The following is a 20,556-nucleotide window of genomic DNA, read 5'->3' as shown; positions in this document are numbered from 1 at the left end:
TGGTTCTCCCTTGCAAGACCCTTTAGTCACAGTGAAGGAGAAATACATGATGTGAATGTAGATGTAGTGTTCCAATATGTTGTAGTGAGTCAGCTTTATAAGCATTAATGCCAGCAAAATTTTCCTGAATACAATCAGAAGTCGACTAGTAAATTATACTAATCTTGTTTTCTTTAATTGGGGTTACTAAACGAGGTAAGCATAAGAATTTGTAAACAAAAGGAACAGGGCTTATTGATGGCCAGGATCAGAACTGTAAGGGATTAGTTAGTGGCAGCCTGTCACTCTCTACATACTTTGGAAACTTTACTGGGGAACCTTGGAGAAACCCATAGATATAGCCTGCCAGAAGCCTGAATTTAAAATTCTTTATCCTTTCATTCATGAATGTTGTAAATGTAATATTCACAAGCTGTTATAAAAGTCAATTATCTTCGTAATTGCTGACATCCAAGATGCTCGTGTTTTTGATCTTAAGACCTCAGGTACTTTTAAGAAAAATTCGATTTTTTTTTTTTTTATTGCATAAATACATAGTAGGGATCTTGCTCTAGATGCTGGTAAAGTGTTTTTATCGTACCGCCATTTTTAAAGGGTTTAAAGGGCCTACACTCCCTCCCCCCCGGCAGCCACATGCTGCGCACGACCATTGTTTACATAGGTTTTGACCATATTTTACTCTATTTTTTTGCGTTTGATGCACTCATAAAGTTTTCTCTTACGTCCGGCATGCACGTGAGTATGTGGTGTGAGGAAGTTCAGTCTGCACGACTGGCAGTGGCCTGAGCCTTACAAAGTAAAGGACATGTACATGTTAGCTTGCCACATTCACTAATTTGCCGTGTGAAATTCGCATCTATTTTTCAGTGAAGAGATATTTGAAGATATTAGCCATGCACACACAAAAGGCACACTTGCAGAAGATAAGAACGTCTACATTAGCAACTCAAGGGGAGAAAGAAAGAACCCCAACATCAACTTTGTTATCACCACCTCCTCCACCACCACTAGTACTCCCTCCAGCAGCTCTCTCCCATCCATCTACATCCACATCCTCAGCACCTGATCCTCTGTCCTCTACACCTATATCAGACAAGTTTGTCTCTACGCAAACAACTGTTTGCTAACAAGTGGCTACAAGGATGCCTCCTTGTTGCAACACCTTGGGTTTAGAATCTCAAACCTCACAGTGATGTCCCTGATGCAGCAAGAGCCTGTTCCAACACCAGAAAGGAAACCCAAGAAAAGAAAGAGAGCTGAATCCCAGCAATCAGACTACCTTGCTGGGTCATTCTAGACCAAGAACTCAAACTTTGCAACAAAGAGTGAGGTGGCGGCTTATGAGACCCTCACTTTGAGTGAATAATATCCTACACTGTAGGAGGGTACAAAGTGCCTGAGTTACTTGAAAGATGCAAAATCATCATGAAAATACAATGGAACCTGTTTTCAATGGGTCTTCGGAGGTCCAATGTAAAATTTAGTCAAACTAAGGAAACAAAAAACTTTAACACTCATTTCTGAAAAACTTAAGTTTTTGACACTCAAAGTCTATCTCCTCCCTCAATTTTCAACCGATTTTTGCATATGAGGTCTCTATTAATAGCTAGATAAATGACAAAAAATGAAATAGAGAGTTTTTTTGCATGTTAAATAAATCTTTTTTAATAACGTGTCAGTCAAAATTTTGCGTTTTTTTCGATAATTTTTTTTTATATTTTTTTTCCTCGGCGTTAAACAAAAATATTAAAAAAAGCTTTCTATTTTGTTTTTTTTATATATGTAGAAGATTCTTTTGCTGTAAAATGAAAGACATCGAATAAAAATTGTAAGAGGAGATAGGATTTGAAAGAAGCCCAAAAATATGGTATTTTTTAGGTTTTTTATTAAAAAATAAAAAACTACTCGTCAGATCTGAATAAAACTCATGCTGTGAAGGTTTTCTCAGACCTAGATATCACACAGAAAAAAATCAGCAAGATCCTTCAGAAAAAAAGATTTTGGGCGGGGGGTCCCCATAATTACCATTTGCCTTCACATAATAGCAAACAGTTTCTATTATGATGTACCCAAAATTTCCATTTACCCTTTCTACCTCGTTTCCTACTGTAGCATTAAAATCTCGTTTATTTTCTGTACTTGTAAAATTTTTGCAAATTCAAGTTTTAAATATCACTGTAACCATCCACATTCTTTATTTCTGTATGATTGTAATTTTATATGTTGCAGATTTTTTATGATGTCTATGCAGATGAAATGTTGAAAATTTAATGTATGATTTTGGTGAACTGGTATTTGCCCACCCCCCCAAATGGCCAAATCCTTGTCAGGAAAATTGACAATACACAAGAATATATATATATATATATGTATATAATATCAGATTTAATGCCACCCTTAAAATTGAATTGTAATATTGGAATTACCTTGTGATGCATAATACATCTGTTGTGTTTTAGTTTGTCATTATAAGTAGTATGCTAGACTTGTTATGTAGTATGTAAAGCATAATTTGTGTGGTATTTGATATCAAATAAAGTTTTTGAGTGTATTGCTGTTGCAGTAAATGTTCAAGGTAAAATATATCTGCAGCTAAAATTGTTGCCATTGGCCACAGCTTGGCAGCTTGGGCAGATGACTGGCATTGGATGGAAAATATGAGTCAGGTTTTGAGAAATGAATTATTGAAGGAATAGATGCTGAACTATTTGTTCAATAGGTTCATTACAAGAATGTTTGGTCATTAGAACACTATTGCATTTTTGTTTTGCTTCTTCCCCCTCCTTCCTGCCTTCCTGACCTCCCTTTCTCTCCCTTCCCTATCCTTTTCCCTCTGACCCATCCACTGGCAGTAGCCAGAACAAATGTTTAGGTACGTGTCATGAAATAGTGTCAATTGAAACAATGTTGAACCTCTTTTGCTGGACACATAAGATTTCCCTTCAGATGGTGGTCTCAGCCATATCAAATGTATTGGTCATGAATAACAGTGAAAGGGTTTAACTGTGTTTTACAATCTTGTGGCTGAGGGTAACATAGACATTTATAGTCTTGTATTTCTATTTCAGGTGCTGTCTCAAGATGTAAAGAAAGAGACGCCACTTCAGTTCAAGTTCAGAGCCAAATTCTATCCAGAAGATGTCGCAGAAGAAATAATCCAAGATATTACTTTGGTAAGAGAATGATACTGATTCAGTTGTGATTGTTCTCCTTGGTAATAAAGTATAGATATTGATTTAATGTGGTACTTTCTTATAGATACAAGAACAGATTTTGTCTTGTACTCCACCCTGAGACATAATTTGATTATTTCAGAGGTTATTTTATCTGCAAGTTAAAAATGCCATTTTAAGTGACGAGATCTACTGTCCTCCGGAGACATCAGTCCTCCTGGCCTCCTATGCAGTTCAGGCAAAGTATGGAGACCATAATGCTGAACTGCAGAGGAGTGGTTTCCTTGCCAATGATAGACTGCTTCCGCAGAGAGTCATGGACCAACACAAACTCACTCGAGAGGAGTGGGAAGAAAGAATTACAAATTGGTATCATGAACACAGAGGAATGCTCAGGTAATATTTTATTGGAATTCTGTAATGGTTTTAGAGTTAAATGAGAAGTGGAATTGAATGCATTTTATGAAATCAATACTGTAATTGCACTGAAAGCCCTTGAAGTCCCTGACTTGGTCCAAAAGTTGTATTTATATTTACGTTTTTGGTGCTGAATGGGTGGTACACACATATACCGAAGGCTTTCTTCCCCCTTATAAGGGAGGTAGCCATAAAAACAAGGCATAAAAACCACTCCCACCCATTCCATCCCTCTCATACTCCACATCCCTCCACCCTCTTCCTTCCCTCTTATCTTGGCACCTCCTGGATATCAGGTCATCCCTGCATCTCGCTCATTGCCCTGGATCAGAAGCAGTGTCTTCTATCCTCTCCCATCCTTTCTCAACAGACAATCCCCTCCTTCCCGAAGCCCCTTTTACCCCATCCATCCATCTCATCCTAGGTCGACCCCTCATGCTTACTCCTTCCATCTCTGCCTTCCACACCTCACTTACTAGTCTTTCTTCAGTCGTTCTTTCCATGAATGGGTGGTACATACATATACCAAGGCTTTTCCCCCCTTACAAGGGGGGTAGCCAAAAAGGAAAAGGCATAAAATCATTCCCACCCATTCCATCCCTGAATACACTCCACACCCCTCCACCCTCCCTCTTATCTTAGCACCTCCTGGATGATGGGTCATCCCTGCACCTTGTCCACTGCCCAGGGTCAGAAGCAGTGTCGCAAGACACAGCACATCCACAGCAAGGCTGCTTCATTAAATCAGCGACCCCCCTCTCCGTCCCCCATGCATAAAAGGAGAAGACGGGGAGAAATGAATGGGTGGTAGGTGAATAAAAGTAGCCTGGTGGCAAAATGAAATACCAGGAATATAAACCAGATATAGAGAGGGAGTTTGAAATGTGCTACAATCTCCAATGCTGCTAAGGGAGTGCTATAGAAACAATAATGATGATGATGAAAAAAATGTATATAGAGATACCAAAAGGCTTCTTTCCCCTTTACAAGGGAGAAAGCCAAGGTGTCAAGGCTTACACCCATCCCACTCCGATCCATCACCCATTTGTTTCCCTTCTATCTTAGCTCCTTGTGGACTAAAATCCCTGTCCCCAGCCTACTGCTCTGGTCATGCAGCAAGATAGAGCACAACTACAGGGCCCCACCACTTTATTTACATGACAACTGTCCCTTGTCCTCTAGTGCAAATCAGCCAGTTTTGTAGTTCATTCACAACTATTCTCCTCTCACACCAATCTCTGTCTTCTCACTTCCCTTGTCAACAGACCCCTTTACTCAAGGTCCCCTTCATCCTATCCCTTTATCTCATTTTCAATCCTCCCATCAGGTTCACTCCATCCACTTCTGTCTTTGACACACTTTTTGTAAGTCTTTCCTTGCTTATTCTATGTGCCAAAACAATTCCACTATTCTTTCATCAGCCCTATCAGTCAGCTTTCTTTCCACTGCTGCTCATCTCATTTCTTATTCTATCCATCCTTGCAACCACCAGATTTTCTCATTTTATCTCAAACACATTTAAACTAATTATACTGATAATGAATGCCACCTACCATGGGAGGGACTAAAGATATCAAAGAGTGTGTGTGTGTGCGTGCGTGTGTGTGCGTGTGTGTGTGTGCGTGTGTGTGTCTCTCTCTCTCTCTCTCTCTCTCTCTCTCTCTCTCTCTCTCTCTCTCTCTCTCTCTCTCTCTCTCTCTCTCTCTCTCTCTCTCTCTCTCTCTCGCTCTCACACACACACACACACACACACACACATGTGTGTGTGTGCATACTACTCTACCTTTAAAGACATAACCCCCACCTTATGTTTTTTGTTTAAAAATTATTTTATTATTTTTCTGATTTACAGGGAAGATGCCATGATGGAGTACCTGAAATTGGCACAGGACTTGGAAATGTATGGAGTCAACTACTTTGATATTAAAAATAAGAAAGGAACAGAACTGTGGTTAGGTGTCGATGCACTTGGTTTAAACATTTATGAAAAGGATGACAAGTAAGTACAGAAGATGTTTTGTATGGGGTAGATAAGGTTATTTGCAGATTAGCTTACTTCTGTCAAGAATGTTTTGTAATATTATAGGCTTTAGAATTTTGTCAAGTGAATGTGGGTTTGCAGATTAGGCCTAAGCTCTTATCAACTTAAACTGTATTTCCACCTAATTTACATAAGAGTTCACTGGCATGTGCTTCATACTACTGCTACAAGCCAATGACACTGAAACAGTCTCACACTAATACAACTCAAAAAATCCATTGAAAGTTTCATCCCATGGAAATTAGAGGGAAGGCCCAAGGACTGATTCCTGATGCTGTGGAGAGATAACAATCTTAAAATGTGTACAATATATGTATATGGTCATACATATACCAAGGGCTTTTTCCCCCTTACAAGGGAGGTAGCCAAAGTCAAAGGCATAAATCCATTCCCACCCATTTCGTCCCCACATACTCCACTCCCATTCACCACCACTCCCTATCTCTTTTCTTGGCTCCTCCTGGATGACTGGTCATCCCTGCACCTCACCTGCTACCCTGGGTCAGAAGCAATGTAGCAAGACAGCACATCCACTACAAGGCCCCTTCATTTAATCAGCAACCTTCCTCTCCATCCTCTTATGTAGAAAAAAAGAGAAGACTGAGAGAAATCTCTTCAGGCAGTGTCAAAATATCATTCACATATGCTCCCTGACCCCCCCATCCCCAACCCCCTTCCATGCATCACAGCATCATCCATACACCACTATTCTCCACTCGCCCCTATCTTCTGTTGTCTCCCTTCCCTCCTCAACAGACATTTCCCTCTTTCCCAATGTTCCTTTTACTCCATACATTATCTCATCCTTGGTTGCCCCCACATATTCACTCCTTCCATCTCTGCCTTCCACACCTCTTTTACTAATCTTTCTTCACTCACTCTTTCCATGTGTCCAAACCATCCCAATACTCTTTCATCAACTCTTGTCCCAATTCCCTTTCCACCCACACTCTCCTCCTCACCTCGTTTGTTACTCTATCCAGCCTAGTAACCCCTATCATACTTCTCAGGCACCTCATCTCAAACACATTCAAACTCCTCGTGTCCTCTCTTATGTTACATGTTTCTGCCCCCTACATTGCTGTCAGCACAATCACTCCTTCATACAATCTTCTCTTAGCATCCATTCCCACTTTTTAATACCCCAAGGCATTTACTTGCTTCCCTCAATCAACATTCTACCTCCACCTTCACTCCCTTTCCTGCCACATTCGCACCCAAGTATCTAAAATCATCCAATTCCTCCAGTCTCTCTCCCTTAATACTCACTTCCAATTTGCTGCCATTTTCTCCCCTTGCACACCCACATTTTTTTGTTTTGTTTTTTCTCCAACTTCTTTTGCACACCCACCCAAACTCTGTCACTAACTTTCTCAATCCCTCCTCTGATCCTGCTGCAAGTGCAGTGTTGTCAGCAAACAACAAATGGATTATCTCCCACTTTTATTTTCTTTAACCATCTCCAATCCCTGGCCCATTGCCCTTGCATTTACTTCTTGCACCACCTCATCCATGTATAAATTGAACAGCCAAGGCGACGTAACACATCCATGGCAAAATCCCACCTGTACCTCAAACCACATGCTCTCTCCATTTCTGATTCTAACACAGGCTCTAATACTCTCGTAAAAACTCTTCAACTGCTCTTAACACCTTTCCTCCAATCCCATATATCTGCATTGTCACCCACAGTGCCTTCCTGTCTACCCTGTCATAAACCTTTCCAAATCCATACATATCCCAAAGGCTTTCCCCCTTATAAGGGAGGTAGCCAAAACAAAGGCACAAAATCCACTCCTATCCTTTCCATCCCCACATACTCCACTCCCATCCATCCCCACATACTCCACTCCCATCCACCCCCACCCCTCTTAACTTGGCGCCTCCTGGATGACTGTCATCCCTGCATCATGCCCATTGCCTTGGTTCAGAAGCAGTATCGCAAGACACAGCACATCCACAGCAAGTGTGCTTCATTAAATTGGCAACCCACTTCGCTGTCCCCCCATGCAGAAATGGAAATGGGGAGAAATCCCTTCGGGCTGTGTTCATTTATTTTTCACGTGTACTCCCTCACCCCCATCCCCCACCCACTCCCATTCATGCATCACAGCATCATCCATACACAACCATTCTTCATTCATCCTAATCCTCTCAATAAAAACCCTTGCATAAGCTTTCCTAACTACATACTACACCTGCATTTGTCCCCTTTTCCCTTGTAAAGTGGAGCTATACATGCACTTCTCCAATCCTCCGGCACTCTAACCTGTTTTAAACAAACATTAAACCACCTCACCAACCAGTCCCTTTTTTAGACACTGCATGACATCCATCCAACCCAGGTGCCTGACCTGCTCTCATCATTCTAATAACTGCCTTCACTTCATCTTTCCTAATTTCTCTTGGCTTTCCTTTTGTGAAAAGGTGGAGAAATACACTTGTAAGATAATAAAAGATCTTAGGCCTAGTCTTGAGACCAGTGTCAACCCCCACAGGGCTGCTAAGAACACCCAAGCTTATTTAGAGAAACTAGAATATCAGTTTATCTGATATATTGACTTTGCTTGCCTACAGGTTATTAGTTTATCTGATATATTGACTTTGCTTTCTACAGGTTAACTCCAAAGATTGGCTTCCCCTGGTCAGAAATTCGCAACATTTCCTTCAATGACCGCAAATTTGTAATCAAGCCCATTGACAAGAAGGCACCTGATTTTGTATTCTTTGCACCACGCCTGCGCATCAACAAACGTATCTTAGCATTGTGTATGGGTAACCATGAATTGTACATGAGGCGTCGCAAACCTGACACCATTGAAGTGCAACAGATGAAGGCACAAGCCCGTGAGGAGAAGTTGGCAAAGCAACAGGAAAGGTAAGAAGCGGGGAAAGAAAGAGTGGGAGTGAAGTGAAAGGAGGAGGAGGGAGTGGGGGAGGTTTCCTTCCTAAATATAACTTGATTTATCTTAACGATTTGATAATTCTATTGAGAAACTGTTAAGTAGTTCCTTGCATTAGTAAAACTTCTGCCAGTCTAAGAATTCAGACGCTCAAACAGTCTATGAGCATATCAGGAGGTGAGTAGCTACAGCCAAAGCCCTGTGTGCTTGGACAGTAGGGGCAGGTAACAATTACAGATGGAAATTGGAGAGGACTGTGGGATTCAAACCCACAACAAAGTGAGCATAAGGCCAGCATGCTTCCAGTTATACCCAAAATGTAGGGAGGGACATAGGGAGATACACTTGAGTATGATATGAAGGTCTCAAGGAAACAAATAGCATAGGGCTTGTCTTTTAAGGAGTGGATTTTTGTGCTCGCACCATTATGTGCCTAAATTTGAAATGAGCACTAAAAAAGGAAGCTGAGAGAGGAATGGGAGGCAGTGAAGGTATATGTATGAATCATTTTGTTTCACAGACAAGTAGTTTCTATCGATATCTGTATCCTAGTCATTTAAAGTTAAAATAATCTTGGTAATTTATGAAGAATATTTTTAAACATGACTCCTGAGGTAGTCAATGGATCTTGGTTAAGCAGTTTCACTGCCCATCCCACAAAGAATACTCCCTTTGTTAGATATTCTATATGACAGTGATTCAACCTAGGTCTTTCTTCCAGGGAAAAGCTTGCAAGGGAAATTGCACTGAGGGAAGAGGCAGAACGGAAACAGAAGGAATATGAAGAACGTCTGAATTCAATGCAGGAGGAAATGGAAAGGCGCCAAAAGGAGCTCCTTGATGCACAGGACACCATCAAGCGCCTAGAGGAACAACTGCGTCAACTCCAGGCCGCAAAGGTATGTGTGTGTACTAGTTTGTTTACCTAGTTGTACTATGTGCAGTTAGAGCTATGCTTCTATCAAACCTTGCCTTGAATTGCACATTCTTCATACAATTCTTTCTTTTAACATTTATATTCTCAAAATTTTGTCACATATATTCAGATGTTCTCTTAATCTTCTTTACCTTTATCTGGTGAATGGGAATAGGCATGTGCCTTTTAACTTTGGCTACATCCCTGGTAAGGTGTATCCCTTCATGTGATATGAGGTTTATCCCTTGGTGATAGAAATTCCAACTCTGCCTCATATAGTGTTCTATATACAGTCACTCCTATGTCCCTCTTCTTTGCATTCTTTCTCAAGTACGTCTTCCTAACTTATCAAGTGGTGCAGGTGGAATAATTTTTTTATTTTTTTATTCACAGGATGAGTTGGAGTTGAAGCAGAATGAGCTACAGGCCATGATGATCCGTCTAGAAGAATCCAAGGAGATGGAGGCTGCTGAAAAGGCCAAGCTTGAAGAGGAGATTCAAGACAAGCAGAAGGAAGTCCAGCGTATCCAAGAGGAAGTTAATGTCAAGGATGAAGAGACACGTCGGCTGCAGGTAATATTTGGACCTGATTGTAGCTTCATTGCAGTGGGCTTATGTAATGCTAAGCCTCATATCGTGAAAATAGTATACATAGGTACTTAAAAGATATAACACTGATTCAGTTCCCACTGTTGACCAAAGGTTTTGAAGCTGACCCTAACTGAAGGGAGGAAGCGTGTAGGCGTGGGTGGTAAGGTAAAGATGTGCACCCAACCTGTTCTCCATGTGAACACTAATGTTGGGTCCTCTTTTAATACCTTTTGGATGTGTGCACAAACTAAAGCCTTGGGAGTAACCCAAGTTCCTGGCTGTGAATACACCCCCAAATCCCTCGGTGTTGAGTTGTTGATTCTACCCGCCCTTTCCCATGTAAAGTAGGGATGTTGATAGACATTCAGTCTATACCAAGTTTACACATTCTGAAGAATTGGTTGTGTAGAAGGAATTATAATCATTAAAGGTTTCAAAGTAGTTCTCAGCAGTTTGGTGAAGTCAAACAAGACTGTTTGTAGATTCTTTCATTAGTGTGATTTGATTTGGTTTTATGTCACAAACTCCCCCCAATTGAGAGGTTAAGACAGTGTCCCTTACAGTGGACTTTGTAGCATGGAATTTAATGAACTATGCCCTTAGTTCAACTTGCCCCAAGCAGGATTTGAATCGTCGTCATCTCGACCTCTGCTGCAAATAACGACACCCTAATCTGCTCAGTCAGTGAGCATCCAAGGTTCCTGACATTTAATGGGAAATCTTTGCAGTGCCCAAAATGAATTATTAGAATAAATTCACTGATTGGAAAAGAAATTGAAATGGAGGATGGTGAAGGCAGACAAAAATATAGCGAATCAATTAAAAGAGGACTAGATGTGAGCAGGGTTGAATTGCCATTAGGTGTCATCCCCCCCCCCCCCCAAAAAAAAAAAAATGTAATATTGAGATGCCACTATGTAACCAAAGGTATGATGAAAAATTTTGTTTTTCTGGCTTTGCAAGATAAGGTAGAAGACTAGGTAAAGGTATAGATTTAGAAAGGGGGAGGTATAGAAATATTCCACAAGATCAAGAGATTATAGAGTTAATACAAGATATAGATCTAAAAGAATGCAGGGCAATGTATAGAGAAATGAGTAAGTTGAAAAGCCAGAATGCCAAGACAAATAGCTTAATCACCTAAAAAAAAAAAAAAAAAAAAAAAAAAAAACTAAATGTAGTAAAAAATGAAAACAAAAAGATGAAAAATGAAAATACTAACAAAAATGAGGCTTTGAAAAGAGAAAGTAAAAAAAAACAAATACAAGCAGTGACCGAAAAAGTTGATACCATAAAGGAGACGTATCTTCAAGAAATAAAAAATCAATGGAAAGTAGATCAAGAAAACCAAAAAATACCTTTAAAAAATTGTACAACAAAAGAGGAACAAAATGCATAGAAAACAGTCATTAAAGTAATTAAAGAGAAAGAAAATTGGGTCAGAGACACAGTAGATAAAAAAAAGTGTATAGTATTTGGTATTAAAGAAAAACACAATGTTAGCTAGATACATACATATACCAAAGGCTTTCCCCCCTTATAAGGGAATAAGGGAAGTAGCCAAAAATCAAAGGCATAAAAACCACTCCCACCCATTCCATCTCCATCACACTCCACTCCACTCCAAAGAGTAACAACAAAGATGGCCTCAACACACTCAAATTTGACATATGAGCAAAAATTGTCTAAACTGGAACTACCAACCTTGGAACAAAGAAGAGAAAGAGGCCATCTATTGGTCATTTACAGAATCATGAAAGGCATGGAAGTCCTTGACAGAGAAGACTTACTAAAATGGGATAGAAGAAAAACAAGGTAACTTGAAAAACTCAAAAGGGATAGTTATAGAAGAGATCTGGGGAAGGGGGGGAAATGCTTTCCACACAGAGTGGTGGATGTGTGGAACAAATTTGATGAAACAATTGTGAGTGCAAATGCCATAGAAGAATTTAAACCCTACCATATGGTGACACCTACGTAGGCGTCATGAGGAGCCAGTGGGTACGCAAGGATGCCGATGTTGGCGTCTTGATTATATTTATTGTAGTTGTACCTGCGTGAACCCCATACTCTGTAAACTGGCTTCATATTTTCTATGGTTATCAAAATTCACGGGTGAAAGAGAGAACGAGCAATACAGCGGCAACTTTATTTTTTATAATGCAAGTATTATTATGCAGGTGATGAGATGTACAAGGGGTGAAAGTGGCAGTAATCTGGAAGTGAGCATTAAGGGAGAGCAACTGGAGGAAGTGGATAGTTTTAGATATTTGGGTGCAAATGTGGCAGGAAAGGGTGGAGTGAAGGTGGAGGTAGAATGTAGATTGAGAGAAGCGAGTAAATGCCTTGGTGGTTTAAAAAGTGTAATGAGGAATAGGAATCTGGGAATGGATGCTAAGAGGAGACTGTATGAAGGAGTGATTGTGCCAACAGCACTGTATGGAGCAGAAACATGGAACATGAGAGAGGAAGAGAGAAGGAACTTGAATGTGTTTGAGATGAAGTGTCTGAGAAGTATGATGGGGGTTACTAGGCTAGATAGAGTGAGAAATGAGGAAGTGAGGAGGAGAACAGGGGTGGAAAGGGAGCTGGGAGATAGGGTGGATGAAAGAGTATTAGGATGGTTTGGACACATGGAAAGAATGAGTGAAGAAAGACTAGTAAAGGAGGTATGGAAGGCAGATGTGGAGGGAGTGAACATGAGGGGACGTCCTAGGATGAGATGGATGGATGGGGTGAAGGGGGCTTTGGGGAAGAGGGGAATGTCTGTTGAGGAAGGACGGGAGAGGACAGAAGACGGGTGAATGGAGAATGGTTGTATATGGAAAATGTTGTGATGCATGAGGTGGATTGGACGGGGGAATGGGGGTGAGGTAGTGTGTGTGAGCAAAAAGTTTGACGCAGCCCGAAGGGATTTCTCCCCGTCCTCTCCTTTATATGGGGGGACGGAGAGGGGGGGTCGCCGATTTAATGAAGCGGCCTTGCTGTGGATGTGCTGTGTCCTGCGACACTGCTTCTGACCCAGGGCAGTGGACAGGGTGCAGGGATGACCCGTCATCTAGGAGGTGCTAAGATGGGAGGGAGGGTGGAGGGGTGTGGAGTGTTTTTGGGGATGAAATGGGTGGGAATGTTTTTGTGCCTTGTCGTTTTTGGCTACCCCCCTGGTAAGGGGGAAAAAAGCCTTGGTATATGTATGTATGTATGTATATATGTATTATTATGCAACATCGCATGTCTGGCAACTAATGCTGCCTGCGAGATTTTGGCCTGGAGTGAAGGGGTTAAGAACAAACTAAATGTTGCGAGATACAAAGATGGGTCACTACGAGCATAGCTCCCCTTCCCATATAATACAACTAGGTAAATACAAATAAAATCATATAATGCCTATCCTGATATGTATGGCACTATTATATGAGCCAAAATTTGAGTGGACTAATGATGCACCCCATTGTGATTTGGCTACTATTTTATGCATTTTTGTTGTGATTGAGGACCATAGGACTGTAACCTCATCATGTATTGAATTTCATCAGTTTGTATCTGGAGTTCATATACCTACTTAGGACTTGGGCTTAGAAGAAGTGCTTTTTAGGAAGCCCACATGTATTTATGTTTTATTTATTTATATTTATATATAGATTTATCTAGTTAGGCTACAAAGAATAGAATACTTGAATGCAAGTACCATTTTAGAAATGTAGATATAAGGTCCATATATATAGTATTTGTTAGAGGAAGGAGGTTTTCATACGTAGTTGTTGGAGGGGGCCGATTTGTATAGAACAATTGTATAATCCTTTGGGAGCCTTTTCAATATTGATTTTATTTTAGATATAGTCTTTAAGCAACTGTCCTTAATCATAGTGATGTTTTGTGGTCATTTGACTGTAGCCAGTGCCTTTTACAACTCAATTGGGAACACAAAGTGGTAGTATTCTTTCTCCCCTATCATAGTGTTCGGCAAAAAGGGAAATGAATATTCAGAGAAGTGGTACAGGACAATATTAAGAGTGGGGAGACAGCAAAATGGATGTACAGTTGCAGTATAATAAAGTAGCATAATTTCTCTACGAATAAAGATTTCCTCTATTACAGACAATATTATGTGTGGCTCTGGTCCATAGGGGCACCCCATATAGAACCTAAAGTATCAGCTGCATGCTACTGAGCAGCTTTTACCCCACAATAATATGCAGCCAATACCGTAGAGGGCAATTTTTTATATATATATATATATATATATATTTTATTATTATTTTATTTTATTTATTTATTTGATTTATTTATTTATTTATTTATTTTTTATTATTATTATTTTATTTTATTTTATTTTATTTTATTTTATTTTTTTCTGAAAAACTTATTATTCTGTTTGGATAGCAAACCATTCATATAAGGAACTCCACTGTAGAGAGTGTCTGTCATAGGAACCAATGTTTTTTAGTTTTGGATAGGTTGGCTACTCATGAAACAAGTATATAAAAATTAACCAAATATTAAAAGATTATCCCTTTAACAGTTTTTGTGTTATTTTGAAATTTGCAAATGTTTTGGAATTTGATTTTAGCTGAACTAACCAAGAGTTTTAACATTGTTAAAAGATGCCAGGGAATATGAATTGTCAAATGTTTGACCCATTGTATTGTATTTACCTTGGTGGTACCTTTCAGGATGAGGTTGAGGAAGTGCGCCGAAAACAGGAGGAGGCAACCCAGGCTTTGTTGGCTGCCACATCCACGCCACAGCACCACCATGTGCAGGAACAGGAGCATGATGAGGGAGAAGAGGACCTTCCCAATGGAGATGTGTCTAGAGATCTGGTTGGTGATGAAGCAGAAAACATCCAAGACCCAGTTGAAGAAAGGCGCACACTCACAGAACGCAATGAAAGACTCCAGAACCAACTTAAGGTATGTAGTGAGAGTAGAGTGTAGTTGTTGTTGTTTTTGTTGTTCTTTAGACTCTGAGCAGTCCCATCTCCCCAAGGAATGCCATGGCCAAAACGGGGTTTTCCCACAAATCCTTTAAGAGTGTATGTTGCATGTTGAATAGTAAGGGGTGAAGTGTTACATCCTGGGCATTTGTCCACAATGCAGTCTTCCAGTCTCCTCTGGTAGCTTAGAAGGGCTGGGTGGTGGCCACATTGCAGTCTGTCCAGGTGGACTCTGTCCTTTTGTGGAAGAGAGGATTCAGAGGGATGGATATAAGGGGCTCTGGCATGCAGCAATGTGTTGTCTTTTAGGGTGTTAATGGAGCAGTGAGTGATGTGATTATGAATATGTTTCCGAAGGCTGGTAGTTGGTGGTTTTGGAGGAAGAAAAGAGAGTATTTGTGTGTGATTTTTTTTATATATTATGTGTGTGTGTGTGTTCTGCTATGTAGTGTAATGGGTGTGCTGTGTTTGTGGAGGCTGTAGCAAGTATTTGTGTACCTCTCATGTCAAGGTGATCTTTGACTTTGAGGACTTTTGTTTCATAGTGTTGGTGGTCTGTAGGTGTTGTATATGTGCAGCCTGTAATTGTCTTTAATGCTTTGTTTTGTATGGTCTGAAGGGTGTTGAGGTCTGTCTCACTGAGATTAGGTGCCCATGCTGGACTCTCATAATTCATCACTGAGCATATGCATTGTTTTTATATTGTAGTATTAGTTTCTTTGTTTTTTCCAAATGTTGTTGCATGATCTGCGAAGTTCATAACATTCCTCACCTTTATCCATGTCATACATGTGGCAAACATGATTGGAGCCAATACTGAACCTTGCAGGACCACTTATCATTTCTTACAAGGTCAAGTATTTGTCTCAAATACCCTCATTTTCCTCCTAGTCAAGAAGTCTTCCATCCATTCCAATAATTTTCCTTTGATACCACATATTGATTCTATTTTTCTTATTAGTTTTTTGTGTGGTACTTTATCAAATGCTTTTTGTAGATCTAGAAAAGCACAGTCCACCCATCCATCCCTTTTCTTGTATTATTTCTATTAGTCTCGAGGAGAAGGAGATCAAGTTTGTTGTACATGATCTTCCTTGTCTAAATCCAAATTGTTTTGGATTCAGTATATTTTTTCTCCCAGATGTTTAACCCATATACTTTTGAAAACTTCATATATTTTTGCTATTGTGCTTGTAAAGGAGACCAGTCTGTAGTTAGTTGGGTTTTCCTTGTTCCCTCCTTTATATATTGGTACAATATTTGCCTTTTTTCAGTCCTGAGGTACCTTTCCTTCTTTTGAGTAATTATCTTGTATATTTTGTCCTTCAACTCGTTTGTGCATTCTTTTAATATCCAATTTGCAATTCCATCCAGACTGTGTGATTTTCTGACATCAAGGTTTTTTTATTATTTGGTCTGATTTCCATCTTTGGGGGTATGTATATACAGTGAGACCTCTCATTAACGGACGTTAATTAGCCGTGTTTGCTGTGTTTTCGGTGTTTTGGAGTGGTTTTTGGGTGGCATAGTGATTGCACGCACTAAACAACAGCACCGAAAACACCGCAAACACAGCTAATTAACATCCGTTAATGAGAGGTCTCACTGTATGTACTTTTTAGTGATGAAAGTTTCTAGTCTCTCCGTGTGGTTTATCAGCAAGACATATAACCAATTTGATCACCGCCCTTTATAGTGTTTCAATTTTGGTTATATCCTTCATTTTCTGTTGAGTTCATGTATAATTAAAATGTATGATCAGAGCATTTGTGTTAGAGTTTGAGAAGGATTGGGATGAAAGCATAGACTTGCTGTTAATAATGAAGGCATCAAGAATAGAAAGGGGAATATGCAGGAGTCATGGGTAAGCTGTTTTGCCTCTTAACATCAGATGGTCTAAGAACCATAATTGTGTACCAAGGAGGTCTGGCACTTAGCCCTTTCTATTCTAGACACCACAATTATGTGTCGTAGTTGCTAACACAGTTTCGTTTTTTGTGCAGGCACTCAAGAAGGACTTGGAGCAGACAAGGGACACAGAAAAGGAGACCACCATGGACAAGATTCACAAGGAAAATGTCCGGCAGGGAAGAGACAAATACAAAACTCTGCGAGAAATTCGAAAGGGCAACACCAAGCGCAGAGTTGACCAGTTTGAGAATTTGTAAATGGCGGGGCATCTTCCTATTCTGTTGTTTCTGCCCGATAGAGGTTTTTATGGATTATGGATGCCATGTGTACGATAAGGAGAACAGGCAGGAAAGCCACTTTATTTTCCACTCTTCTCTCTTAATTTTTATTTATTTCTTTATTTTTATTATCATTATTATTATTATCATCATTATTATTATTATTTTTTTTTTTTCTTCTTCTTCTTTTCCTCCCCGTGACCTTTATAGCACCAACCAGTCAGTTGGCCCAGCATTAGTAAATTGTCATGTGATATGTATATAAGTATGTTTACATATATTGTATATGTGTGTATGTACGTCTTGTGTACAAGTTTATATACATATACACAAAGGTTAGGGTTATATACATATGTGAATATATGTACAAATATACTTACAAATTCCTCTCGCTCTAGGGAAAGGGAAAGAACACAAATGTGTGTACATGCGGCTTGCTAATGTAGTGGTTAGTGTCTAGTGCTTGCAAGGGTGCAGACCTGAAATCAACCCTACTCCAGGCTTGAAAGCTTCACTAACATTGCAAGCCGTTTACTCGTTTAAGCAAGGGAATGGGGTGTGTGCGAAGTCACAGCATTGCCCATAGGTCAGTCCATATACAAGCTGTAAGCTTAGGGTAATAGCTGTCAATCACAAATTCTAGCACGTGATCCAAGACCCTGGTGAATCACACACATATTCTTAAATGTACATGTGCATGAAGATTTATGAATGCTATGACTCTTATGCCTCATTGAGAACAAAGCTAGATGATATTTTGTGAGGACTGCCAACACATGTATAAATAAAAAATTGTTAAATACATTTTCACTAGAAGTTGTGTACATTAGGTTTTTTCCCCAATATTACTGCATATCATGATGTCAGTTTGAATCGGTATGTGGTGTTGAGATCGCAAACTGTTGTGGACCATAATGGAGTTGACTGCAGAAAGCAAAGGACAGTGTCGCCCAGTGGATGGACAGCAGACCAGCTCAGGACTGCTTAGCCATCTACTTGCATGGGCAGCAGACCAGCTCAGGACTGCTTAGCCATCTACTTGCATGGGCAGCAGACCAGCTCAGGACTGCTTAGCCATCTACTTGCATGGGCAGCAGATCAACTCTTGCCCATGTGCAAGGGTAGCAGGCTGCCTGTAGCCTGTACATGTTCATGGGTAGCTGGCTGATTATAGCTCATGGATATGGACAGGGAGCAGACCAACCATGGCCTACTTAAGCGAGGTGCTGGACGTTGGCCCAGGATCAGCCATTCAGAGTTGTGGGTATGACTCCTTGCCAGTACAGTCACAATGTTAGTATGCGTTGTCCCCAAGTGCTTCCTTTCCTTCGGACTAGATTCTGGTTTAGTTTTGCTCTTCTGCCATTGTGCCACCAATGAGTTTGTAGTGTACTTACCAGTTGCATCGCCCACCAACCTGCCATCTGGCTGTGTTGGTATGGGGGGGGCAGGTCAGGTTAGGTTAGTTCAAGGGGTGGGGGACTCTCGAAAGGACTTGTAGACATTCGAGAACATTGTTATAGATGTTTGTACATACACTTGTTGATGGGTAGTCTATTTTGAATATGATCTTTTTACTTGAAGCATTCATTGGAAGCTTATGCCTTTGTGGATGAAACAGTAAGCTAAGGCCCTGAGCCAGCAAGGAAGACAGATGGAAGTGTAATATTGGCATTAGCAACTTATCTTGTAATCACTACCTGTTCTTAGTTTCCATATATTCTCCTGTCCCTTCCCTATCTTTTCTACCCACACCCTGTAAGTTTTCACCCAATATATATGGATATATATTTTTTTTTTTTTCGGGGGGGGGGGGGGATTGGGATGGCATAATTGGACTTAAATGATTTGGTTTTCGTGGAGTGATTGTGAATATGTGTATAATAACTCTTCCATATGTATGTGCTTGTAAAAGAAAGCATGTTTGTATATTTTGTATATGTTTATACATGCACACTTGCCAACCTGTTCCATATTGTACAGATGTGCAAATATATGTGCTTGTGTGGGCATGTACACAATCATATATATGTGTATAATTTTGACATTTATTCAGGCTTCATTGGCTATGTAGATCATGTATAACATAATCCTGCAGCCATGTTGATCAGTTTCAAATATGAATAAATCCAACAATTGGATGGTGTGGAAAATATTTTCCTATATCCTTATAAAATGCTACAGAGCAGCACCACTATATGGGAGATATCTCACATATGTATATGTTTGTGTGCTCGTGTGTGTGTTTGTGTGTCTGTTTTGTGTATACACATGTACATGTATGTATATGTTTGTGTGTATGAGAACATGTGTTTGTACATATTTTGACACACATGTGCTTGTGCTCTAAAAGGTATAAATGTTAAAGAAAAATGGACTTCTGCAATGTTACTGGGCAATACATATATATAAATATATTTTTTTTCTTCTTCAGAAATTGATAATTATTCCTCAACTTTGAAGTATCTCTTGACATCTCCAATAGCTTGTTAATTTCCTTCTATTTTTGACAATAGAAGTGTGCTACCAGTGCCTATGCATATCCCGTCAGCTTTTCCTGTCCCTTGTGACCCACAGTTGAACCCTTACGAGACATGCAAGAACAGGTGCATTGCTAAACGTGTCAGGGTACGAGGCAGTTGTCAGGTTTACGAAACTCTTCACACAACTGTTGGGGCGGCGGTTAGTTGTAGCCTCAGGTGACATGAGCATAGCGCCGCTCAGGTTGCCTTGTTTTATAACTTAGATGTAGATGCATAACAAGTAAACCAATGCCAATATACACGCCAGGTATCATAAAGTCAATTTTTGAATAAAAGGAAAACTAGATTAAAATGGCATATCATTTACCCTTGTGTTTTTTGTTTTCCCCAGCCCACTTTGTACAGAACTTTAAGGAATTTTTTTACATTTAATGTCCTAAACTTGGCAAGAAGTTGTGAGAAAGAAAAACCATTATACCCATGTGATGTAGATGTGGAGAGGGCATATGATAAGAGTAAATATGAAAGGAATGATTGGCAGCAAGTTTGTGATGAGGGCATACGACATTAAATTTCCCGATTCAAAAAGTTGTTCTTTAAGAGACTCCATCAAACCCCCTGAGATTGGGGAAGTTTGTGACAAACCAAATCATCATGACCATCTATATACCAAGGTCTCCTTTGTCCTCATAAGGGAGATAGCCATAGGCATACACTCACTCCCATCCACCGCCCTTGTCTCCCTCTCAGCTTCAAGTGGATGAAAGGTCATCCCTGTCTTCTATCCACTGCCAAGGTTAAGGCAATACAGCAAGGCATATTCACACCCCACCCTTGTGTGGCAATTAGAAAAGACAGAAATGCCTTTGGGCTGTGTCAAAATATAATCTAAACACATTCTCCACTC

At 40.0% G+C, this 20,556-nt stretch overlaps 1 protein-coding gene across 6 annotated transcripts in view; it reads left to right on the top strand.

Annotated features, from left to right (window-relative positions):
* Moe (moesin) overlaps positions 1–20,001 on the top strand; it is a 175,269-nt gene extending 155,268 nt beyond the window's left edge. For 5 of the 6 annotated variants that reach the window (XM_076204288.1, XM_076204289.1, XM_076204287.1 and 2 more), the window contains 9 exons: positions 3,069–3,173; positions 3,316–3,569; positions 5,443–5,589; positions 8,249–8,509; positions 9,256–9,433; positions 9,844–10,023; positions 10,153–10,206; positions 14,715–14,954; positions 16,981–20,001. In XM_076204288.1, the coding sequence (XP_076060403.1) occupies positions 3,069–3,173; positions 3,316–3,569; positions 5,443–5,589; positions 8,249–8,509; positions 9,256–9,433; positions 9,844–10,023; positions 10,153–10,206; positions 14,715–14,954; positions 16,981–17,145 (1,584 nt within the window). In that variant the 3' untranslated portion in view covers positions 17,146–20,001. The remainder of the gene's footprint in view (positions 1–3,068; positions 3,174–3,315; positions 3,570–5,442; positions 5,590–8,248; positions 8,510–9,255; positions 9,434–9,843; positions 10,024–10,152; positions 10,207–14,714; positions 14,955–16,980) is intronic. The other variant, XM_076204286.1, reaches the window with a different exon arrangement.
* The last annotated feature ends 555 nt before the right edge of the window (positions 20,002–20,556 follow it).

Source organism: Oratosquilla oratoria, chromosome 21 (genome assembly GCF_046742065.1).
Source record: "Oratosquilla oratoria isolate Oo_2021 chromosome 21, ASM4674206v1, whole genome shotgun sequence".
Classification (NCBI taxonomy): Eukaryota; Metazoa; Arthropoda; class Malacostraca; order Stomatopoda; family Squillidae; genus Oratosquilla; species Oratosquilla oratoria.
The sequence above is the reverse complement of the archived record's forward strand: the minus strand, read 5'-3'. Positions and strand labels throughout refer to the sequence as shown.